The sequence below is a fragment of the Pyxicephalus adspersus genome, chromosome 6 (genome assembly GCF_032062135.1).
Source record: "Pyxicephalus adspersus chromosome 6, UCB_Pads_2.0, whole genome shotgun sequence".
In the NCBI taxonomy this organism is placed as follows: domain Eukaryota; kingdom Metazoa; phylum Chordata; class Amphibia; order Anura; family Pyxicephalidae; genus Pyxicephalus; species Pyxicephalus adspersus.
The window spans coordinates 84553697-84580045 of NC_092863.1; the positions used below are offsets into that span (position 1 = coordinate 84553697).

Genomic DNA, 26349 nt, shown 5'->3' on the forward strand with positions numbered 1-26349 from the left:
AAGCTGTTGGAAACTTTAAAGCAATCAATGTCCAGCTTTAATTTGCATATATTAAACACGGGTCTTATGAGAAGGAGAGGAGGGTGACTGCTACCACTTTGAAATAGCTAACAGGTTTCAGTAAAGTTTTAGGGTATACAACCGGATTTAAGCCTGCTTAGCACCTTATAGCTCTCCCATTTAGATTTATGTTTATTATTTTAAACCTGGAGCTGAGGGTTCTTTTTAAAAGCTTATCAAAGCTGCTAAAAGCTAAAATACAGATAGTCCCCGGGTTACATGCAAGATAGGGATTGTAGGTTTGTTCTTAAGTTGAATTTGTATGCAAGTCACTGTGAGTTAATGACAAACAAAAAAAAATCTTTATGGAACCTAGACATTCATTACCTTCTGGAGCAAGCTGTGCTTTGATATGCAAAAAGAAACAACTGCAGAGTTTGTCTTGGTCAATAGTTACAAAAGGCTGCAGAAAGCGCTCACCCTCCCTAATATCACTCTCAACGTCAGCTGTGTTTAGCAAAAGATTTCTTCTGCAAGTCATGCAAACCCCTTCAAGCCTCCATCCTGCACAGAAGGGAGCAGGGAAGCCCTGTTAGTATCCAGGAGACGTCTGTATGTTGGATGTCCCGAACCCGGGCACTACCTGTAGAAGCTTTGCAAAAAGCTTTCTGTCCATGACATCTATATAAACTAGAGCCTGTGTGCCCATGACCTCAGGGTTTTACCAGGAAATTCAGAAAGGCTCACCATGTTTTGGGGTGACTTATCAGGTAAAGAAAACGAGTAATTTGCTCTTATCTGGCAAAGAAAATTAGAAAGCTCAGTGCTTTTGATTGGTGGGTGCTGACAACGATATCATCAGCCTAGATTTTGATAATCTTCTTGGATATGTTTATGCCAATAAAAGAAATGTGACTAATCGTATAGACTGTGAATCCCAATAATCTGAATACATGATACAACCCATCCACCAGAGACACAATACAAAGAGTTCAACTGGGTGATACAAATTATCAGCACCTTTTAAATCCCAAAATACCAGGAATAGATTGACGTGCCAACATGGGTTGGTCAACTTCCTACTATTGATTAAAGAATAGGTCAGAAGCAGGCAAATTTATATCAAAATAAGTTTATTATGAACAGAGTTTAGTCCAAGTCACTCCACCAATGCCAGGCTCTACAGATACCCAAATAAAACCTTGTGAAACCATGAAAACAATGCATTTAATCTGTGAAACTGAAGAAAAAAAAATGTTTCAAGGCCTCGAAAAAAAAAAATTGTATCTAATAAACATGCTACATCATTTGTATGAGACTGCAGTGGAAGAAACAGAAAAAAACGTCATTAAAGTGCTTCTTTTTTTTTTGTTTTGAAGACATTTAACAAAAATCTTGGCAAAATACTATACAATTGGCTTTCTTTGTTAAAGGAGGTTCCCTTTGTTACACAGTCACATTGCCATTTAGTGAGAGGCTGCCAAGAAGAGGAATCAAAATCCTCAAACATCTACAGTGTCCATAACTAATATGCAGAGAAAAAGGGAGAGGGAGAGCCAGGAAATCTACTTCCATGTAGAAGCGCAGTAATAGGATGAGTTTTGAGAAACAGTAATTTTTTTTTTTTGTGTTCACAATTATCCTCCATAGACAACCTAGTCAGACTGGTCGGTCACTTCTTCAGAAGTCATCATCTGACGTGTCACTGCTACTGGTCTCCGTGTCATCATTTTCATCTGTGGTGAAACAGTGTTTCCAGGGATCAAATCTTAATTCGAATGATAGACCATTTTTAGGGAGATAATTCTTCCTCGGTCCATTCTTCTGCAGCTGTGAAATGACAAAATACTTGTTAATAAAGGAACATTCAATGCAGCTGCTACAAAATTGTGTCATGGGGAGGAGCATTTGACCCTTTTATCCAAAATGCAGTATTTAGGCCTAATGGCAAATTGTCTGACAAGTTTTGAAAGATGAAGTGATATCAATCGTGTATGAGCTCTAAAACCGCCCGACAGAGTATTCTGCATCACCTGTGACAAAGGCACTGGAAAAGTGCTTTGAAGGGGAGTATTAAAAGGGTCACAGGTGAGCTTTAGAAAGACTTTGCCCATTCTAGACTCTGTGGCAAGAATCTTTTTAAACCTGCTCTCTCCTTGAACAGCAAGGGTTAAATGCTTGTTTTATCTAGGGTAAGGAACAAACAACTATACTTATTTTATTTCTTAGTCTCGCAGGTTCCCTCCCAGCCACTTTTACTGTTCCATCTGTGACAGGCAGTCGATTATTAGTATTTATAAAGCCCCAACATATTACGCAGCGCTTTAGTAAGTCCATAGTCATGTCACTAACTGTTCTTCATAGGGGCTCACAATCTAGTGTGCCTAACTCAATCATATGTCTTAAATACATTCTAAGGTCAATTTTGGGGGAAGCCATTTAACCTAACTGCAAGTTTTTGGAATGTGGGAAGATACCGGATTACCCACGCAAACACGGTAAGGACCTGCAAACTCCATGCAGTCCTGGCTGAGATTCAAACCTGGGACCCAGCACTGCAAAGGTCAGACTGCTAAATCTCTGAGCCACTATTCTGTCCTACCATCACATACAATGCAGAGAAGCAGTCCTGCACTGTAAGTAAGGACACGGAGAACCTGATACCAACTGGAAGCATCAAGAGAAGCGCACCAGCGAGGGATTGGTAGGTATACTTGCTTTTCTATTCTCCCAAGATGCAAGAAGCATTTGAGTCTTGCAGTAAAGAGAGACTTATTTTGAGGGTAATTTTTTTTTTTTTTTAGAAAATATAGGATTCATGCCTTATTTATATTGAGTATTGATGCCAAAGAGTTTATCTTTTAGTAAACTGCATCATTTTATAACAAAACAGATTACCTGCTGACTGATAACCTGGAACTCTCTCATCTCATCTTCTGTTAGTGGTGCATAGGTCTCATCGTTTTCACTGTCTTCCTGCCAACCCATTTCCTTCAACAATCTGAAAGTCACAATGAGCAGATAGATATGTTTTCAACACATTTAAAAAGAGAGGATGTGTAACAGTGAAGTTTGTTAATGCTAATCTAAAGGGAAATCTAATTTTAAAATAATTTATAAAGGAGCTTGCCAAAAAATAGCATTTACATAAAAAAAAACACAATTTTTCAGTTCTCCTGTCTCGATAATTAAAGTTACTTGAAGCTTATTCTCCAATGAAAGACTGTTAGTGGATCAGCATCCAACCATCTACATGAATGTGAGCAGAGCCAATTATTAGAAAAGTGATTGATCTGCTGGACCCAATACCACTGCTGCCAATAAGCTGGTATGGATGCTCCGTTAAGAATTTTCAGGAGTTGTTGTACAAACAAGTAACACTCATTCGATCTGCAGCTTACCTGTGCTCTGCTTCCAGTGAACTTGACAGAACAACCTCCTGAGGGAAAGTAGAAGACCGTGTAATTTGTCTGGAAGTGAAAGAATTTTCATTCCCCTGAAGGGATTCCATCTGATCAAAATTCAAGTTGATGTCACCTCCCTGACACATGTTCATACAGTTAGAAAAACTAGAAGAATCGACCTCCTGTAATACAAACAGAGATTAAAATATGTAAAGTCCCCATATTACTTAAAATGCAGAATGGAAAGGTGCCAGGCATTCCCTGTTCAAGCTCTGTCCCATTTGTGAGATTTCTCCCTATTTCCTGTTCTTTAAATTTAACAGACATCAGTGACAGACAGCAGAGAGGGGTTCTAAGTATTCCACAACCTATGAAAAATCATTAGCTATTAAAACCATCATAACTAAACTTTATCTTTTTCACTGTGCAATCAGAATTTATAACTAAACTTTATCTTTTTCACTGTGCAATCAGAATTTATGTTCATAAAACTTGTTTGGGATCTTGATACTATATCAAGATCCCAAATAAGTTTAAAACATTATGAACATATTAATGATTGTAAAAGCTTCGGGGCAGGGTCCTCACCTGCTTACTGTCTGTATCTGTCATTTGCAACCCCTATTTATTGTACAGCGCTGCAAAATATGTTGGTGCTATATAAATACAGTTTATTAAAATTAATATAATTATAATAATATAAGATATATATAATAATCCAGTATATATATATATATATATATATATATATATATATATATATATATATATATATATATATATAAATAAATATAAATAGGTGTGATCTCCCTGAAAGTTTTCCACCTTCAGGAAACACAAATTCATTATTTAAATACAGGTACCTCTTGTACTGAAGATGGAGATGCATCTGTCATGTCAGTATGTAGAGTTTTATTTGGCCTGTAGGTTTCAGGTGAACTTTCAATCTGGTTCTCATCCAACAGTGGATTACTGTTCTCCTATAATAAAAAAAATGAAATTATTATGTATGCCGACTATGAAGCTGTTCCCTGTCTTGTTGGAGATTTCATGCACTTCAGTCTAACAGTGTCTATATGCATCCAACTAGCCAATAGACTCAAACTGGGACCCCCGACATCCACAGCCATCAGATATCCAAATATATGGCAAAAATAAATCTCCTAAATTTAAACATTTTTCTCAATTGACTTCCTTCTAAACTGCATCAATCTACCTTGAGCTGCTTTTCCATCCGCAATAATTTGCATAGGGAGAAAAGCAGCTTGGATGTAAACGAAAGCCTATTGATATGTGCCTTCATTCTTAGCCTAAAGATGTGAAAGCTCTGACTACATATAAATGAAGCTTACTATACCTTATCTATTAATCTGATTTAAATGGATATCAGGGAGAAAGAAAAAGCAGGCTTTTTTGGCAAAATAAATTAAAGATTGTGACTAGTTTATTATGTGATTCAAATAAAACAACATAATATAGTACAAAGTGAATCCCAACACTAACAGAGACCTATAGTTATGCTAGTACAACATCTAGACATAGTGTTTCGGAGATAATGTATAAAGAAAATCTGTATATAATTAGCATACGAAATATGATTTGCATGAACAGAATGGTCTCTTTTCCTGACCCGTTTCGCCTACAAGCCTTCCTCATTAGGAAGAGGAGACATATCCTAATATATATTAATCTGATTTGTGTTAGTCATTATGTTCAGCCATCAACAACATGGAGCTGTGTCCTTTCATTCCCATCCACCTACAACAAGCACTGGGGGTATCCCCTTCAGTTCCATCACAAGTCCTTATGTCCAGGCCCTAGCACTCCGCTATAACTAGTGCAAGGATTTGATCAAATAAAATAAAATTTTCATGATAATACACAAATTCAAAGACTGATTTTATATGCATCTGCAACTGCCTAGCAGGTATGTTCACTGTGCTACTGTGGGTATCCGGGGTGACATACACAGGGCAGATCACAAGGAGCTCAGTCTGTAAAGGACATATACATGCTGCAATTTCAATGTACAACCTATTTTAACCATTTACCTAATGATTACTTAAAACCATCATTTCATATTTTTCCCTGTATTTTATTATCATTCCTCTTTTATTATCAAACCTTAACCTGACACTTCTCAATTTTTCAGGAGATTATGCAAATGCAATGCCCTCCCAGACACCCCACAATGAGCACCATGTTACCTTAACAGGACTAGAATCCTTGGAATCTGGATCCTTAGAGATATCCATGTCATTCTTTGTTGGTGAAATGTGGGTACTTGTTGTAATTGGATACCCAGACAATGAAAAATCATCTTTCATCCCTTTTCTAATTACCAGCATTCGAGAACTTCTAGATTTGTAATTCAAAGGGTATTCTGTATGAAATAAAAGAAAAAAACGGTTATCAAAACAAAAGGATTCAGTGAAAGTTAATCTTTTGCCATGTTGATGTAAACGTTCAGGGAAATAATTGTGTTCATCATAGAAATTTTTATTTTTGAATCCATTAAAAGACACCCAGGCTTATACTGCCACCTACTCGAAAAGTGCACACTAGGCACAAACAATGCCAATGATAGAGACTGTAACCACAGTTACAGGATTCTGATCAGCTGTATTGTTGTTAGTAGGATTATTATTATTATTATTATTATTAATAATATTAAATAGGAAATATTTAGCGCCAACATATTACACAGCGCTGTACATTATATAGGGATAGGGCAGTCCAATTATAGAGGGAATATAGACAAAATAATTTAAGGCTCACATTTGGTGCAAAAACAAAAATCTATCTTCTCTATTCTCCATTGAAGGAAACAGCTTTTCTAAGCAACGCAAAAACAAAGTAATTGATCACTTCTATATAATACCTTCACACAAAAAAAAAAATGAAAATGTAAAACATGCCCACAGCAAATATTCAATCTGCAAGCTTGTTTCAGAACTTTCACTGGCAGCGAAACGGTAAAATGACAAATAAAGCTGCACTTCTATCAATAGGCAGTATGCTGGCTTTCATTATTTTACTTCTTTTAGTCAGTAAAAATGACATAAGTACAGTATACACATTCAGATCCAAATAAAAACCTTCCCGGTTCCAAAGGTATTATCATCCTTACTCAAGAAGCATTATGGCTAATATTGTGTCACACTATAAAAGACTCCTAGCAACTCTTTACAGACCATCACAGAACAGTCATTGTAGCCGTCTAAAATGAAGCACTTACACTGACGTGTAAAGAAAGAAAACTGCGTCAGTGTCTTAAGTGCTTGAGGGATATTGCTGTTAATGCACAGAGTACAAAGAACCATACTAAAAGCATGGCATTGTAAGGATGGATTCTACTATAACACAGTACACACTGGATAGGGTATATTATTGCTGGAGGAATCCACAACATACATGTCCGCTAAAAACAAAAAAAACGAGGGCAATTACTTGTGTGGCCACAGGGCATACTGACTAAAAAGGGATCTTGTTCCTAAAACGAGTGTCTGGTTTGTGCATTAATCCTTCCACAATCATAACCAATAAAAAAAAAACACTGCAAAAATTTAAAGCTGAACTCCAGGTAAATAAACGAACATATTTACTGTAAACAATTTGATATTAGCTTCTCGCTCTGTCTGTTTAGAAGGGCTCAGACTGGCAGAGAGAGAAGCATAAGAAGCCAATCAGTTGTTCTGGAAGGATCATCTGCTAACAAAAAACTGGAGGAGCATGGAAGACCTCACATCATCCCTGCACAGCAGAGAGGAGAGGTTCTGCAACACCTAATTCTACTGGTTCCAGGTGTCTCCTGAATACAGGAGTATCTAACCCTGGAATCTTAACCATAAAAATGTATGGGAATTACATGTGGTGATAGCCCCTGGGAATTGGATTGAATAAGGTACTTGTTAGCTAATAAATTGTGTTATAGAAATGTAAAAAACCCATAACCCTTTCCCTGACCTTTCTCTTACTATCCCCCATGTTTCTTCCCCTATGTACTTTTGTTCTACCTCTATCCCTTTTTCTGCTTTTATGTATGATGATTATATATACAGCTCAAGATTGTTCAGTATTGTTTTTTTAGTTACACTGCTATTCTTTGTTAATAATTTCTGTTATGTTTGTTCAATAATTTTGAAAACTGCAAAAAAAAAAAAAAAGAAACTGGAGGAGAGCAGAATGAATTTTTTTACAAATATGAACAGGCAGGTCCTTTATAGTGGAAAGGACAGACGATGTGCTCTGGACGATAAAACAGCCTTACCTGCCTTATCACAATTTATTTACACTTACCTGTCCCCATTCCATCACAGGGGTAGCCATCTTTATACTTCTTCTATATCTCATTTCAATCTTCCTCTATCTTGTTTGGCCAAGGCAGGACGTCACTCCCCAGGAGTTCATTCAGTCCCAGGGAAAGACGGGATGTGCCAGGTATTCCAGCACCCTACACTGAGCATGATTTGTGACAGCTGAGTGGAGAGATCAGGCAGGTACGTATGTTTTATTGCAGAGGGGACATTTCCTGTCGTTTTCTGCAATAAAGCTCTGCCTGGTTGCGGATTTTGAGAGTAAAGCTTTAGTTTTCCTAGAAATGAATGGTCAAAAGCACAAATGCTTTGGCAAGTAAAATAGTTTATATTTGATTCTGAGTATTTAGCAGTTTGTCTGGAATTCACCTTTAGGTTCTAAATTAATAATACATATGTAAAATCCTAGGGGAGGGGGGTGAATACAATCATAACTCAACGTCCCTGGAAAAAGGTTTTCACTGCTACATTAATTTTTTTATAACTTTCATCAAAATAATGATTAGCATACTTTTTCGTGTCATTTGTATTGGACATCTAAGCAGAGACTTACCCCAAACTCCAGCAGAGAGAGACTTGTTTTGGTTCACTTCTTTTCCATAATCAGGATTTAGAGAAGGCTGTAAACACACAATAATACAAAACTTTTAAGCAAAAAACAAATACAATGCACATACTAGACATCTTTTTCTGCCTCTCACAACCTTCACTACTTACTCACTACTCCATATCCCCCCCCCTGCTATTGTGTGCTGCTTCCCCACCACTTAGATTGTAAGCTCTTCTGGGCAGGGTCCTCTATTCCTCTAGTGTCACTGTCTGTCATTTGCAAGCCCTATGTAATATGTTGGTGCTACATAAATACAGTTTATTAATATTATTATTAATAATATTATTAGTAATAATAATAATACTATACAGTGTACTAGCACACAAAAGACAATAAAATAAGAGCATAGTAGTCGTGTATGAGTTTTAGGTAAAAAATAAAATATAGTAGTCGTGTATGAGTTTTAGGTAAAAAATAAAATATAGTAGTCGTGTAGGAGTTTCAGGTATTTAAAATGATTGAAACTGAACAAAAAGAGTTAAAAATGTGTTTATTTGGTAAGGTTCGTAGTACCCATTGAATATAAATATAATGTAGCCTTTAACACAGCCAGAAACTGCAGCCACTGGGTTCTTTTATAGCTTTTTCTCAAAATTACATTTCAAGAATTTCTATTTTTTTTTTTACATTTCTGAAAATAAGTTCACCTCTGCAACGATACTCTGAGAATCTATCATCTGTTAAATGTTTTTTCTCCCTTTTTGACTGTTGAATCATATTTGATTTTACATTACTCTAATATGTGCAGACAAGTCTGTTGATCTTGTCTGAAACCTTGTTATTTACCTACTCTAAACTAAAGCATTGAAATCATCGCCAAGCAACTCACATTTTCAAAAGGTCAGCAATAGCAGCCTCAGTATCCTCTCACATCTCAGGATCCTCAGCACATATGTACAGATACATACCACCAGGCTGCATTTAAGCAAATGTTTTACACATACTGGATATTACCACGCATGCTGGAGTGAAATAAATAATTTTTGGCCAGGATTTACAATTATCCCTAAATTGATGAGCTTTAAAAGTTTGTAAAGTCTCACCTACGGACAATTTTGTATGCCATAATATCTGGCAACTTATTACTCATAGTCTGGTCTTTTAGTGCTACAAGGTCTCTACTTCAAAGAAAATATATTGTTTTGAAGTTTTAGGTTAATCTCAGGCCTTCAATGTCAATTTTACATGTTGAAAAAAAAGGAAACCCGTTTTGTTTTTTTGGGGAAAATGTCATGCTAAGCATTCTTCTATCTAGCCAACAGACAACCACAATGTACACTCCAACAACCAACACCACATGGTTTCCTTAGGGTCTACTCACAAAATCTTCAGCTTCAAACTGCTTGCGTCTTTCTCGATCATCTTTTTTTGTGGTTTCATTCTCTATAGAGCTGCCTTCGCGGTGCCCATGGGTTTTACCTCCATGGAATGTGCTACTTCGAGAGCGAGAGCCTGTACCATTTAATGTACCGCTTTGATTTATGTTCTCCGATCCGCTCCTACCCTGCGACCGCCACCCATTTTTCTCTTTTCTTCCAAAATTACCTTCAAACAGAAAATTTAGCATTGGCAGTTTAATTATGGATTACAAACAAACCTAATGAAGTGAAGAGATTGGGGATTCTTGGCAAATCCCCAAAATCTAACCGAGAACAGCGATTCGTTTTTACTACTTACTAGTTCTATTAGATAAGTTTCTTCAAATTTGCAAAAACAGAACATCTTAGGTAATATTAGGCTGAAATGATGTAGGACAAACTAAGTGAAAATAAGGGGGAAATCTGGGTACAGAACATAAAAAAAATCCTATAAATCGTGCAGACTGCCTACGCTAACCAATCACCTTTGTGGTGTCATCACACGGACCCTGAAGCAGCTGGACAGGCAATTGAAAGTGGCAGAAGATTTGGGACCTATATCAGCAATATCTAGGTGAGGGTTAGTAGTACAGTAGGTTGGAGTAAAACTATAATTATCAAGATTTTAACAAGAAAACTAAATCTATTAACAGTACACCTGAAGTAAACGTACCAGCAGAACCTAATATAAAACATTTTGAATGACAGAAATAGCAGCACACATATGTCGCTCATGATAAATGTGCATTAATGTAATTAGGAATAAAGAATTAGTATACATTTTACTTCCAGTGTTAGGGGATCAAAGTTGATGCCGAACCTCATACACTAAATTTTGAAGACAGCGCACAGTGAGTGGGATTGGGCAGGTGATAGGTTAGGGACGGTCTGAAATTTTAACAGCAAAAACAGTTTTTATATATATTACCCCAAATTTCCCATTTAAAGTGAGACTGAAAGATGAATCCCAAATATACCTCCATTTGAACGACCAAGAGAAGCATCAAATGCATCAGATGAATTGTGACGTCTGCGGGTCACGCTGTACCGGCTGTCTGGACGCACTGCATTCTCTGATGGTTTGTCACTGCTTAAAGAGGTCTGTGGGAAGAATACAAAAATTACAATCAGCGACATTCAGGAGGAATTTAAAACCAAATAATCCATCCTGCTGCAATCTCGAAGATGAAATCTAGCCTGTCCTGTAACAGGATGTCTGTGATCTTTCCTAAGAAGCCAATAAGTGATCAACCAGCAGGCATATACACAGAGCCAAAATGTTAATCTTGGCTTTGAATGATCCTTTTGGTGCGCCAATCACTGAGAGTTGGTGGAGGCATCCATTGCTTTACTCAGCTAATTGTCTGGATGTAAAGTTGATTTTTTAGTTTCTATCCCTTTCCTGGTAGCTCCTTGGTTTTCCAGACGTCTATAGAGTCCTGAGACAATTAAACACAGTGCCTAAAAGGTCTATGGGGCTGCAATGTGCTCACACAACCAGGACAGCATTGGATGAAAACAGAAGTTTTTCAGCCATCAAATATTGGCAAGTTTGCATCTATGAGGGGAGAGTGCATTTAAGTTTGCATTATGGAAAGGTTTCAAATGTGATAATTGCATTTTGATAGTATAAATATTCCTAGTGTATATATAATGCATGTTTAAATTTTAAAACATTGCAAAAAATCCTTTATTGCTAAAAAGCAGTTGAGCTGGAGATGTGTTGTTCTGTGCCATTCAAAGGGTTACCCCTACCTTTGTGACCACTATCAGATTTTGGATTTGAATGCACTGTATCTCCCAGACTCAATGGTCATTACAACAAAGAAGGTGAATCTTCAGCATCCCCTTACTTTGTTGACCCTTGGCAGGCTCACTTTAAAAGGCATCTATATAGGAACATACTTTTTATGTAACAGTGGTAGCAAGGTAGGAAAGCAGAAAGTTTTTGGTAATCAAGCAAAATTTTTGGAGCAGATCCACTTTGTTACACATTTGTTCTGCACACTAATAAATCTTCAAAATATTTGGTGCTCAGCAATATCACTTCGCACCAGCAGATGGCAATGAAAGAAAAAAATGGGATTAAAAACTAGTGGTGACACTGTATATTGAATCTGGTGAATAAATCGTAAGTAAATCTGGGCAACCTCACAAATTAATTTTAAAGAACAGACCAAAGGATGCCAATACTCACTTATACTGCCTTCCCTTGATATACCCTGATCATCTTCAAAACACCCAGCTCTTCTCATTATTGGGAAATACACCACAATCTTCCTGCCTGAGTGGTCAAATAAAACTTTCTACCTAGCATTGGTAAAGTACAGATTTATTTAAGGTGAAAGCACAGGAAACTGTCAAGTTTTAATTTAGAATACATCCACATCCACACCCATGGCTTTAAGTGCCAAAGTATTTGTAATTCTACCATTCTTGTGTACAAGAATGCTTTTCCTGCACTGACATCTACATGCCAAGAACTCTCTTCCTAGTATGCTTCCAAAATAATTTCTTTAATATTAGTAATATGAGTACAGAAATGTAACACTATTGGAGACTGAACTACAGCAGAGCGTCTGTTTATACTCTGAAGCAAGTGCGGAGCCAGGTTAGAGAAGCAGCTGGGAAAACTGCTAGCACTACCTCTATACAGGTAGTCTCTGGGTTTCATACAAGATAGGGGATGTAGGTTTGTTCTTAAGTTGAATTTGTATGTAAGTCAGAACAGGTACTATATTTTAATAAATGCAATTAGGACAGATGTTTGTCTCAACATTATATTAGGCAGAGTGGTGTCAGTTACTGTATAAAGTCCTCACTGTGAGCTAATCACAAACAAAGCAAAGCAAACTTTATAGAGCCTAGACATTCATTAACATCTGGAGCAAGATGTGTTTTGATATGCAAAAAGAAACAACGTCAGAGTTTGTCTTGGTCATTAAAGATTTACAAGATGTTGCTCAGCTGTGTTTAGCAAAAGAATTCCTCTGCAAATCATGCAAACCACCCCATCCCCCAATCAAACCTCCATCCTGCCCAGGAGCAAGCAGGGAAGCCCAGTTCGTATCTAGGAGGCATTTGTACGTCGGATGTCCTTAACTCAGGGACTAACTGTATAAGACATTTTCTAGGTTCCACATTTAAGCTTGTATGATCCGGCAAGTCATTATTGCAGAGTGGGACAGACACAATAACACAATTTACCTGCCTGATCACTCTGGGTTTCTGGAAAAAAGCTGAGCTGCACATGTGTAGCGTCAGCTTATGGCTCCCTTGCATGTGACGGGATGAATGAGTTACGTCATCCCAGTACAGCCAATTAAGATGGCTGAAGATCGTCTAGAAAAGGAAGAGGATAGTGGTGGAAATGTAGCTCTGAAATGCGGACAGGTGAGTCATTCGGGCTTAGTTCTGCTTTAACACAGCAACTCTAAAAAGACAATACAGTGTTTTTTTAGTGTTTTGTTTGATTTTAGGTCTATAAGAAATCAAATGTTAATTTAGTGTTTATTAAATATGTGTAACGTTATGATATTATAGGAAGTGAGTTTTCATTTTACAATGTGCAAAGAGCACACTGGGCTTTCTAATAAAGCCTAGAACTAGCTGTGTTGTGTGTGCACACTCTGTACATGAGAGGCAATGAGGGATTGTATACGTCCACTGAGTAATTCTGTTGGTGGAGGGGATGCTTGTATTCTAACACATTTTGGCACAGCACTAGGACTGTGATCCTAAAGCCCTGAAGTATCTGTTTTAACAGTCAAAGGAGGAGACCCTTCATCATGTGGGACTGCTGGATTCCATGTAGCCCTAACAAATCATAGTATTGGGTCAGCAGAACTCTAAAGCCTGGCCACAAGTTTACATAAAGAGAAATCACATGGCATGCAATATTTTTCAGCGCCTTAATCTGGCAACACAGACAGGGCTGTGCCTATGCCCCACCTACACCATACAATTACACATATTTGTTGAGAGAGTGCTGTCATTGTTAAAGGTCTGCTTTCAAATACAGGTAACTTTTAGAAAGAAGACAAGTTTTACCTTTGTGGAGGGTGGTGGTGGAGGGAAATTAAGCCAGGCTGGAGCAAAGTCATGCTGCGCCATTTAGGTCAAGTCACTTGGATAAAGTGAAACAATGCTCTAGCAGCTCATTGCAAGTCCCTGTAAAATAAAAGCATAGCAGTCATCAGTTAATGGTATAGACATAACCTCCTCCTCCCCACTAAATAGCAAGCATGCTAAAATTATATCAGTACTACGAACACCTCCCAAAATTCATAACATTTCATACATATCCACCTTTCTGAAAGCAATATGTGTATTGCTGGACACCTGTTCACTAGGTTTTTCCATGGGAAAGAAGGTTGGAATGCTGCTTATAAGATTAAGTTCTGGAGTAAATGAGTGTTGTGTGCCATTTCCCCCACTTTTTAGATTGTAAGCTCTTCTGGGCAGGGACCTCCCTTCCTCCTGTGTCATTGTTTGTACCTGTGTATCAATTGCAACCCCTATTTAATGTACAGCACTGCGTAAAATGCTGGCGCTTTATAAATCAGTTTAATAATATTTGTATTTAAAGTGGACCTATCACTGAGAAATAATGGAATAATTGTAGAGAATGCTGATTGCCTGGGTGTAAAACTGATTATTTGGTTCCAGTAGTGTCGGTCTGAAAAATGTGTGGCAATTAGCTAACACCTGAACTGAACACCCATTGTGGGTCAGGGATTCAGAAGATATGTAGAAGTCTAGCTTTGAAAATCAGCAATCAGGCATGAGTCTTTATTGCAAATAGGGACAGGGCAACGTCCCTTTGGCAATAAAATATACTTACCGGCCTGTTTCCTATCTTTGGTCGGGTGCTGGGACTGAACAAACCCATGGGAGTTAAGTTAACCCATCCTGGCTAATCAAGGTGGCCAAGGATTAGGTCACAATGAAGATGGAGACGCCTGCAACACAACAGGGACAGGTGAGTGTATTTTAAAAAGTGAGATCAGGCAGGTAAGGTTATTTACTGCAGAATGGAAATCTACAATAATAGACCTGCCGGATCACAATTTTCTCATTTTTAGATCTAAGTACAACTTAGAGACAGATCAGAATACCAACCAAGCAAGCTAGCTAGATGAGCGGGAGGAAGAACACACTACAAGGATTCTGCAGTACATAAAGTTGGGACTTTAAACCACTGAAATAGGACGTTAAGGACCAATAAAAAATCAGCGTCAGATGTCAGGCAACAAGTGTCAAGCAGTATACATTACATGCTTCTAGGCACCAATACTTAGAAAATACAAGGAAAAGGTAAGTAGGTATATACATACACACAATGCTAGATTCTATAATAGTGTGGACAGCATACAGGTGAATGGGCTGAACAAAATACTTCTCTAGACTTAGGAAGTGGCCGTTTTCTTTTGGTGACGGCATTATACGTTATAATAAATAGTAAAATAGTACCAAATTCACTTACTGTGTGATACACAGGGCTTTGTTTATTTTCCCTGACATAGGTAAATCCTCATTTATTGGTGTCTCATGCGCTCCCCCTCCCACTACACTGCAGGGTTTTAGTAACTAAGGCAGAGCTGTCAATCCAGAAACCAGTGAGCAGAGCTAGTGGTGGCCCCGAGTCTAAAGTCTTGTGATTCAAAAGTGACAACAACCCCTGCAATATTTTGTTTGTCCCCCTTTAGTGCAAGCGGGCACAATCTACATGAGAATGACAATTCTCATATGAATTCAGGATCAGTGCAGCATTGTTGCAACCCCATCACAGAAAGCTGGATCAGGATCAACAGATATTTGTGAAACATTGTTGAAGTACTGATAAACACAAAGGGCTCCATTTATAAAGCAAGGAATTTGACTGAAACACATGGAACGTTTGGTTCTCAGTTTTATAAATAAAGCCCATAGTGCTGCAACACATTTTTTTATAGGATTTCATAGTTTAGGTTAAAGGTTGGGCAGCACGGTGGGCTCAGAAGTTAGCACGCTGGCCTTTGCAGCACTAGGTCACGGGTTCAAATTTTGGCCAGGATATGATCTACATGGAGTTTGCAGGGGTACAAGTTCAAATGGGAAAGAAGGAACAGCCTCACCTCAAATCAATGCCAAGGAGTGCAACTTTCCGATTGCCAGGACTGCAAATGGCCTTCCCAGAGACCAGATAAAGGAATCACAATTTTAATTTAATGGACATATTTTGATTATTATTATATAGTCCCTTTGATTTATAGGAAACTCAGTTGGGAAGGGACATTTGTCACATGGTTTGTTAGACAACAAACTTTACCAATCTTTATGTAATGTGAGAACTGATTCACTTACAATGCATCCCAACATATTTGCTGGTCTGCATAATAGGGACGAGGAAATCTCAGGATAAGATAGAGGGGGGAGCAAGCAACCACAAAAAACAACCTAGAAGGTTGGCACCATATTGTTCAAAACCAGTGTTTTCAAAACCGGTGCTGGTAGCCCCTGACAATTCAATGTATGTCATAAGTCATTTTCACTTTTAATAAACATGCAGTATGTAATATAATAGCAGCAGGTGATCCTGCCATGAAGATCCTTCTACAAGCTGGCTGATTTTGGTTGTTACTGAAGAGTTGCGCCATAAAACAGGGGTGACACCCGACTACAATTTCTTCCTACCTAGCTTCAAAAAAAAATTTGGGATGAGCACTGGGTTAATAAAGAAACACAAATATAGCAAACTATGGAGCCTTTACATCCATACTGGACCCTGACCCAGCTGAATATTCCTTTACCGATGTCTCCGATCTAAAGTGAGATCACCAAGGAAGCCGAGTCCGAGCCAGTCCCGCACATGAACCGTGCCCTCTTCCTGGAGAATGGAGAGTGCACAGCAGATGTGCAGGTCCAGCTTAGAAGACTTGACAATCGGCTCACAGATGATCGCACGCTGGGCCACCGGAAAGTAAGTACATCAGTGTTTAACCCAGAAATTTTTTAAAGCTGGGTGGGAAGAAATTGTAGGCGGGTAGAAGCCCCTGTATTGTAAAACAAATCTTTAGTAACCACCCAAAAACAGCCAGATGGTTACTGAAAAGTGTCAGGTGGTGTGCCCAGCTAAAAGGGGCTGGGGGGAACACTGCACATCATTGGTCTGTTGAAACAGGAGGCTATTTCCTACAATATGAAGAAAAAAATGATTAAACCAGACATAAACCATCAGAATATTGTGTCCCCAATGAAATGCATCCAGAAACTGACTTATTTTTTTGCTTAGTATAGAATGGATCCGATATGACTTTCAGACTTTCACTTTTTTCCCCCCTTCATTTCCCAGAGATACAACAGAAAGTGAGAGGACATCTCAAATAATAATACAAGGAAACCTCCCACTTCGGTATTACATTTTTATTTTATAGTATATATTTTAGTATATTTTATAGTATAGTATATATATTACAATTTATTTTATAGTATTTTAATACGGTGGCTAATCACCCGACATAAAACACCCCTCTTGATTAATTTGTGACTGACACTGTCCAAAAAATAAAGTAAATACAAACTTAATGGTAATAATAATAAACTTAATAATTTAATGCACAGCTCTGCATATTATGTTGGTGCTGTAAAAATACTGTTTAATATTATAAACATAAGGAATGTTTTATTTGATCTATTTTTGTTAAACTAATCATGTAAATGACTGAAGACAACACATGGGGCATTGGGGGACATTCCCACAATCATTCCCTAGTGGGAATCTTCCACATGTTTTAATGACAGTGATTGATTCTCACCAGACTCCATTCAGATTCCTTGTTTTATAAATAGCGCCCAGCTTTAGTCCCCAGAACAGGTGTCCCCATTGAAAGATTCACTTGTTCCGGTGACAAGGCGAGGTCACATAATAGAAGGGGGAATCTCCCAAATCCCTCAACGGCCGCCAAGGACACGGAAGTATCAGCACCTGTCAGGGGCTCTAACCCCTTTCTACATCAGCCAAAACTTTTTTAAGTTCTGCCATACCTGTTAACTTTTTTTAGTGAAGGGCCCACCTGAGCCTCCTATGGCTGTCATGTCAGCCCCCAAACACCCTGCAGTACACAGAAAGTGTCAGTACCCCCCAATCCCAGGATATGTTACCAACCAGGGGCCCCTAAGACAAATGTGGCCCCTAGCCTCTCCACCAAGTGTAAACATGCCAGTAAAAGTGAGTTGTACTCACACATGGCTCCACCTAGGAAGCTTAGGGACTAGAGAGTAGGGACTTATCCCCAACAGAGTTCAGAGGGGCCCACACTCCTCAAGCGACCCGAAACACCATAAGACACATGCAAAATATCCTGCAGGCACCAGAGTAACTTCCTCAATTCAGGGTCCTTCAACGCTTATAGGTCCAGCTTTTTCTACCTAGTTCAACGCAAAGGACCCAAACCTTAGCTGCCCTAAATGTGCCTGTTTGAGTTCCACCACAGTGGACTTCACATGACTACGGGCCCAAAGAGTTTAGGCACCAAGCCAAGCCTCCAGCTCTTCCCGTCTGTTCACCTGATTGTTCGGCGGCCACCCGATCACGAGCTGCGAGCAAAGCCGTACTGCTTAAAGCCATCGGGCGGCGCCATCTGGGGGCGAAGAGGTTAAAATGCGTTCGGAGGCAGTCATTAGGGGGCTCCCGGGCCTCCCCACGGCGTGACGTCATCTATTTCCGCACACCAGTCGACATGGCGCTGATGACGCACGCCGTCACGTGAAAGGGGGAGGGGCGAGAGATGAATGACTGTGATGGAAGCTGCTGGTTTGCGCTAGAATTTTCTATTGGCCAATTATCAGATGAGACCTGGAGAGGTCAATGGCCTGCTCTGTATAACACGATTAATATATATGTTTCTGGTTACACAGATCCCAAATGTGCTTGTTAAACACCTTCAGTCCTTCATAGCTGTATATTCATAAAACAGTGAATCTGACATTCCCCCAAACATTCCCTGGTGGGAATCAATGCCATTGAAACAAATGGATCTAGAAGAATCTCACCAGGGAATGTCTGAGGAGATGTCATATTTACTGTTTTATAAATAGAGCTCATTGAGATGGACAAATGTAAACAAGGGTCCTCCCCTCCTCCTGTGTCACTGTCTGTATCTGTCATTTGTTACCCCTGTTTAATGTACAGCGCTGCGTAATATGTTGGTGCTATATAAATCGTTTATTTAAAATAACGAGCTGCACCTACCATGTGCTATGATTTACAAAACACAATAATATTTAATATAGAGATACAAAGGCCACATGAAAGGTTTAGTGTGGTATAACTATGTATTGCACTGCGTAATATGTTGATGTTTTGTAAATTATTATTAAACAGGATTTATATAGCGCCAACATATTACGCAGCTCTGTACAATAAACAGGGGTTGCAAATACCAGACAGTTACAGACAGTGACACAGGAGGAGGTGAGGACCCTGCCCCGAAGAGCTTACAATCTAAGAGGTGGGGGAGGTAGCACACAGTAGGAGAGGGGATATGAAATGCTGGGTAAGTAGTGAGAGTTTAGGAGACAGAAGAAGATGGGTAAGTTTGAAAAGATGGGTTTTCTGAAGCCCATCAAGTCGAATAGGACGAGGAAGACTATTCCAGAGAGTCGGAATAGCTTTAGTAAAGTCTTGACTGAGAGAATAATCTTCCTTTCCTTATCAATAAAACCACGTCTAGATATGTCTTGTGACAGCCAATGCCACATTTCCCCACCCTACAGGACTGCTGCCTTGTCAACTATGTGCCCTCCATTACTCCTCACATTCAGAACATTTCTAGCTCCTGCAATAAATCAGAGGTTTCCACCTTTCTTTTTTTACAGAAACCACCCAATCCTAGTGCACACTTTCAAATACTCACGTCTACATTACTACAATATACAGGTTGTCCCTGAATTAAGGACATCCAACATACGGATGCCTCCTAGATACGACTAGATACAGGGCTTCCCTGCTCACTGTGTGCAGAACGGAGGCTTGAAGGGGGGGGGGGTACAGTTTGCATGACTTGCAGAAAAATTTTTTTGCTAAACACAGCTGAGGTTGTGGGTACCTGTTCTGACTTACATACAAATTTAACTTTAAATTTAAGAACAAACCTACACTATCTTGTATGTAACCTGGGGGCTACCTGTACTCATTTGCCTTCCCACTTTTTTGACTATCACCTCTCAATCCATCACACACTTTTAAAAAGCTTTTAAACACGCTTTTAAATCACTTTCTACTATGCTTGTCCCACCTACATTTTTAAGCTCATACAGAAATTCATCTATAACATCCGTGCCAGTTGATGTCCTCCTTGCTCATACTTTGTTCCTGGCAATGGCTCCAAGACCTTTCTAGAGCTGCTTCCACTTTCTGGAACTCTCTCACTTACCCTCACCATTACCATATTCAAAAGGACCCTTTAAACCCATTTAAACACACCTACATGTTTCCTCTTAGTGCTAACCACTAATAAGGAAACACAACGTTCATTTCTTCACCAATCATATACTATAGTCCCCCTTTTAGATTGTAAGCTTGTTTGGGCAGGGTCCTCGTCAGCTCTTGTATCATAGTTGGCACTGGACATCTACAATATATACATTTATAACTTGTACCCTCTGTTATTTATGGTACACAGTTGTTTAATACGTCAGCACATTGCTAGTAAGAAATGAGCATAATAATATCTTAGCATAGCTTCTTTCTTCTTTTTATGTAATTTGGCCAACATGTGAAAGTAAGTTTTTTTGTGTCATACCTGGGAATGGGCCAGAATTTCTAGCTGTCTATTATATATATTTTTAGAAGTGTGTATAATAAAGACAGGGATAAAGGGATTTTGTTACAAATGAGGGACAATTGGGATCTTTTCTTTGGTCAATTTATGGATTTGTAGTAATGTTACAGGTTTACAGTATTTATGTAGAGAAGGCGACACATAGACTTGTAGTTATATTAGCTTGACCAGATTTCACTTGTGATACGTCATGGCCATCTGACAGGTGAGTCGCAGCTCTGGCTGGTCCACCCCCCAGCGGCGTCAGGAGAAGGACCCTGCTTGGGGTGGTGCCCCGGCCACAGCTGCGGACCACATCTCCCGGAGACATCGCAGGCTCTGGGCAATGGGTGGGTTGTCTCTCTGGACACAACCAGCCCACTCTCCCATTGCAGATCTGAGAGTGGGTGGGTTCTGGCATCATGATGTCACTCTGGGGGAAGTTTGTTCCCCTTTAAATAACATTCAGCTCCCCACACACGTGCGGTTCAAAGCACTCGCATTTAGTGGTCGGTGAGCTGGTCGGTTGGGGACCACTGCCCTAAATGCAAAATTTCTTCTGCTTCTTTGGTCCACTGTCCATTGATCACTTGGTGTTGGCATGGAATTTTACAGTATGTACATGCAGTTACTGGGTATTTTGTCCCAGCCAACATTAGTTTGTGTATGTTTGGCTGGTGGGATGAATTTTGTGGTGAAGGGCAGAGGTAAGAGGGGATGGGTTTCAGTATGTCTTAGCCACAAGAAGGGTGCTACTTATGGGCTAGATTGATCCCCTACCCCCACGTTAAAAACTGATGGCTTTGTTAAGGTAGCTGTAAGCCTAATTAGCATACCCTCCTAAAGCTATAAAGTGACACTATCACCTTGACCAAGCAGAGAAAAATTGCACATTCCTGCCAGTACACAAGCCTGGCAGCCAATAGTTAGGGGCATAAGTATTGTCACAAAGTAAAGTGCTCCCTCCGATCACCAACATTGGGGGGGCATGGGTAAGATTACAGTAGCTATCTACCCTGCTACTGTTACCTATGATGTCTTTGCTTTAATGTCTTTTTCCAAAACCTTTATACAGGTATACAATTTTCAGAAAAAAAGTTGATATGAAATAAATACAAAATTAATGTGTGATAATTTACATTTTGCTGTACAGAGTAAACTCTGTAAATAATCCAATACAATTGATTGGTACATGTTTGTAGTGTAAAAGGTCTGAAAGTTGAGATGGTAAATATGGGGTAAACGGGAGTCTCAGAACTTGTAGGAGAAGAGGAAAAAAAAAGAGATGAGGTAAGTGGGTGGTGGGAGAGGGGAAAGGGGGAAGGAAAAGGTGGTCTGCAGAGAGGGAGGAAGGGTTCCCCTTGTATATGATGGTTGGATGTATTTATAAATAAAATATGGTAAACGCTTCAATATTAACTCTATATATGTCTTCTGAAAATATCTCTAGACTTTTAAATACCTAGATACAGGGATAATGCCTGCTTGCCTGCACTCTTCCTGAAGCTTCTTTTGAAAGAACTCATCATCACACCATTCACCTAATGAAACCTGGTATTTGTTCATATAGGGTACAGATTCCACCAAGTAAATATAACATAATATTCCACCCTAGGTAAAAATAAACTTTGTCCAAAAATTTCACCATAACCAACTAACTCAAATGGATTGTGTCCTGTTGGAACATTATTACTGTACCTCTGCAGTAATGACTTTAGCTTTTGACTGATCATGCCATGTAACTACAAAATTGTGCATAAAACTAATACAAACTTTCTTATTAACTCCCTGCAGTCATTTTATAGGCAGCCAACAAAACTGTCAAACAACACCCTCAAACTTCTAGCACGCACCAGGTATATGTACACTGCCAGGTACAGTATAACCCATGGGCGAAAGTGTGGGTCACTGAATCAATGTGCCTTTCCACTATGGAAGAATGTGGACATTTCTGAAGCTTATCCTCTGATAACTACCCATGCATACATCATACTTATGAGAAAGACAGGCCCAGGGCCAAAAAAAGAAGGAGAGATAGGTGCAGGAACTTCATGACAGGGTGAAAGTGCAGAAAGAATAAAGTGAAGGGGAGTTAAGGATTTTGGGGCGGAGTGGGGTAGTTAGAGGTATTAAAAGGGGGGGTCTAATTCTGGTAGGCAAGAGAGAGAAAAGGTTGTCCTGCCCTGGGATTGTTGAGTGGGTTTTAAAGCTGGTTAGTTTGATGGGTTTCAGTGGATGGCAGTTGATTTCCTGGAAGCAATGTTCTGAGTTGTGCTGTCTGCGTTGGGGTGATATTGGCACCTGAGCCAGGAGTGGCAGCTGGTGACCAAAAATATCAACTCTTGCACTTTCAGGTGGCATGAGGTTCTGGTTTGCTGTAAGGGTCCTTCTGGGGAACTGCAGCCAGGGAAGCTCTGATGTACCAGTTGTTTTTGTACGTTGATTGGTTATGTTATGTATGTGACATTATTATCAATACTGTTTAGTAAAAAAGAAAAACTGCATTGATATTATATATGCAAATATTTATTTGTAATAAACAGCTGTTACACCAAATTGTCCCACACTGCTGTGTCCCCAAGGTTATTTAGAGGGAAGGTAACCTGACAGCTCTGGTCTACCCTAGTGATGATCTGTCCAAAAACGTTATTATATGTTTGGAGTTATAACCAACTTAACGAACTTGGTCTAATATTTATTAATATATTTGCCATAATAATTAATGGAAACAATTTTCAACATACAAAACTGGTAAATATAAGAGCAGTCTCCCTCTTTTTCAGCAATAGAGCTGAATATCATGAGCGGCATGGTGGCTCAGAGGTTAGCACTCTAGGTTAACACTCTGCATGGAGTTTGCAAGTTCTCTCTGCGTTTGCGTGGGTTTCCTCCAGGTACTCACATTTCCTCCCACATTCCAAAAAAAAAAAAAACATGCAGTTAGGATATTTGACTTCCCCCAAAAAAAATTAGACCTTGGACAATATTAATGACATATGACCATGGTAGGGACACTAGATAGTGAGCACCTTTGAGGGAGAGCTAGTGACATGACTATGAACTTTGTAAATCGCTTCATATTGTTGGTGTTATATAAATATAATAATAATATATACCCTCATAAATAAGACACAAAAATGTTCCAGCAACAAATCTACATTGCTGGAGATGAGGGAGAGGCCTAGAGACCCTACTCCACACTAGGTAAGGATAAAACCATTCTGAGTTACATTCATTCCAATTATGACCAACCTGGGTGGCCTTGAATTACTTATAGACCCTGTTCTCTTGCCCACAGGCCCACAACCCTGATGATGAAGGTTAGTTTGAAAAGATTAACTAGATACACAAATTTAAAACCTTAACTATATCATTATATGAAAGGACGAAAACAATTAGGAAATATGAATCTACTGGCGGTAAAACCTACTAATCCATACTATATATAATTTGGCAGATCCTCTATAAAGAAAAACTGCAAGGCCCCCTTTCTACACATAGCATATGTAACTTCAGTTTCACACTCCCACTGCCTTTTCTGCCCTCCATACTTTTAAAAAGTGCAAAAAGTGAAAATGGCAGTGTTCTCCCCAGCCCCTTTTAGCTGGGCACACCACCCGGCACTTTTCAGTAACCACCCGGCTGTTTTTATGTGGCTACTGAAGAGTTGGGTCACAATACAGGGGCTGCCACCCGCCTACAATTTCTTCCCACCCGGCTCAAAAAAATTCCTGGGTTGAGCACTGGGCACTCTTACAAATAGCCAAAGGGATATTTGGTGTCAATGGTAGCTGACCTGAGAGGTCCTAATTGCTCATGACTTTCATGGCTCAAGGAACCCTAGGGTTCTTTTGAAAAACAATGATCTAGAGCAGCGGTCCCCAACCACCGGGCCGCGGCCCACTACCGGTCCGTGGCGGTGTTTTCAGTGGGCCGCGAGTACATGATCCATTATTAAAAACGAAGCGGCACCCAACCACCATCCGCGGACCGGAAGTGGTCCGCAGCGGTGTTTGTATGAGATGCCGGTAAATGTACACAGTAGTCTGTGTACAAGCAATGCGAGCACATGACATGCAGCTCGATTGGCTGTCAGATGTCATGTGATCGCTTTGAAGCAGCAGAGGTGCACAGAGAGAAAAGAGAAGACGCCAGAGTATGTCTTCTCTTTTCACTCTGTGCACCCCCCCGGTCCTCAGAGAAATTTCCTTCCGTGAAACCGGTCCCTGGGGCCAAAAAGGTTGGGGACCGCTGATCTAGAGGATACCAACGATTTTAGTCTAATTAGTACAAAAGCTAGCTATAGGAATGAGGAATGAGGAAGCAATATACCAAGAAAATATGCCCCAAACTATTACACCACAAGCTTGAACCACTGATAATGGATCCATGCTTTCATTTTGCTAATGCCAGTTTCTGACCTTCCCATCCGAATGTGGCAGCAGAAATCAAGACACATTGGACCAAGTAACTTTTTTCCAAATTTTTTCAATTTTCGTAAACCCATGTGAATTGTAGCTTCAGGCACCTGTTGTTGGCTGGCCGGAGTGGCACCCATGGTGGTCTTCAGTTGCTGTACGTCAAGGTTTGACATGTTGTGCATTCACAATGATGATGAGATTATAATGAGTGGTATTTAAGTTACCCTTCCCTTTCTATCAGCTCAAACCACTCTGGTCACTTTCCTCTGACATCAGCAATGCATTTTCACCCAGAGAAATGACACTCACTAGATATTTTACCTTTTTTAGTGTGATTTCTGTAAACCCTAGAGAAAGTTGTGTGTGAAAATCAAAAAATCAGCATTTTCTGAAAATGCTCAGACCAGCCCATCTGGCACCAACAGACATGCCACATCTAAAAAAAATTTTCTTCTCCATTCAGATGCTCAGTTTTAACCTCAGCAGATCCTCTTGTCTGGCTACCAGATAGGATGTAGACCTTGGGGTGAAGACCTATACACATGTGCACCTTCACCTGCAGGTCTTCAAACTGGCTATGGCTCGGGCTATGATTACAATACTTTTACTGGCTGAATTTAGCTAAATGCAGGATTAACCTAATTTTTTTAGAATTTTTTTTTGTGTTTTAACAGTATCCATAAGCATAATATGGCTAACAGCTTCAAGGCACATATATGTTTAGCTGCCAAATATTGAAAAGTAACCCCTCTTCATCATGGTATGGAAAGCTTGTTCCCCAGACAGCTGCAGTGTCCTTGGACAAATCTGTTCATTTTCATCTTTTCTTGGGTATTGCAAGTTATTATATGTTTCTAGTAAATCATATCTTGTTATGTAAAGCTGTAATATGGGTTGTGGTTATTCTAAAATCTTGATTGCTTTATAAAACAGTCATATTCTAGTCTGCCTTTGCTCACCCAAACCACACCTTTGCTTAGGCAAAATGGATGTTTGTGTCATCGCACATTGGATAGGTTAATTATGCCATGACATGGTGGTTAATGTACTTGAGATGCATTAAGGCGACTCCAGCAGAAGAAACTCCTAATCCTCGCTGAGGAAATTAATTTCTTAACATTTTGTAAGCCTATTGTAAGCCTTTGCCAACAGGTGTTTTCTGTAACTGTTACTAAGTAATCTCACTTTTCCAATGTAATCTCTTTTTTGCAACGCATGTAAATAAATCCTAATAAAAAAACTTTGAGTTTGAGTGATAATCTTCTATTCATATTGCCACTTTCAAATCCATCACATATTTTCTTATTTGGTTTCTCAAGCTGTACTTCCTAACCATTAAGGATTATTATTAATATTATTATTATTATCATTCAAGATAAACTAAAGTAGATGTATTATCTAAATAAAACTAAATGTTGTGCTGAAGAATCCATATAGA

General features: G+C 39.2%; 1 protein-coding gene across 2 annotated transcripts; it reads right to left on the bottom strand.

Annotated features, from left to right (window-relative positions):
* Positions 1 to 1116: 1116 nt before the first annotated feature.
* On the bottom strand, positions 1117 to 18395 carry GPBP1 (GC-rich promoter binding protein 1). Of its 2 annotated transcripts, none has more exons than XM_072416401.1 (10): positions 18236 to 18395; positions 13739 to 13858; positions 10666 to 10789; positions 9652 to 9875; positions 8274 to 8340; positions 5612 to 5787; positions 4268 to 4384; positions 3402 to 3586; positions 2899 to 3001; positions 1117 to 1830 (listed from the first exon to the last, which is right to left on the bottom strand). In XM_072416401.1, the coding sequence occupies exons 2-10, from the start codon at positions 13799 to 13801 to the stop codon at positions 1681 to 1683; spliced, it is 1209 nt and encodes a 402-aa protein (XP_072272502.1). In that variant the 5' UTR covers positions 13802 to 13858; positions 18236 to 18395; the 3' UTR covers positions 1117 to 1680. The 2 variants fall into 2 exon arrangements, with proteins under 2 accessions (XP_072272502.1, XP_072272503.1); XM_072416402.1 differs by lacking the exon at positions 18236 to 18395 and adding an exon at positions 17913 to 18117.
* Between the last annotated feature and the right edge of the window lie 7954 nt (positions 18396 to 26349).

Bases quoted from the DNA above. Each gene is read 5' to 3' on its own strand.
- GPBP1 (XM_072416401.1), bottom strand. From the start codon at position 13,801: ATGGCGCAGCATGACTTTGCTCCAGCCTGGCTTAATTTCCCTCCACCA. The intron at 10,790-13,738 runs GTAAAACTTGTC...TTCTTCCCACAG, and splicing joins CACCACCACCCTCCACAAAG to ACCTCTTTAAGCAGTGACAA. The intron at 5,788-8,273 runs GTAAGTCTCTGC...TATTTCATACAG, and splicing joins TCTCTCTGCTGGAGTTTGGG to AATACCCTTTGAATTACAAA.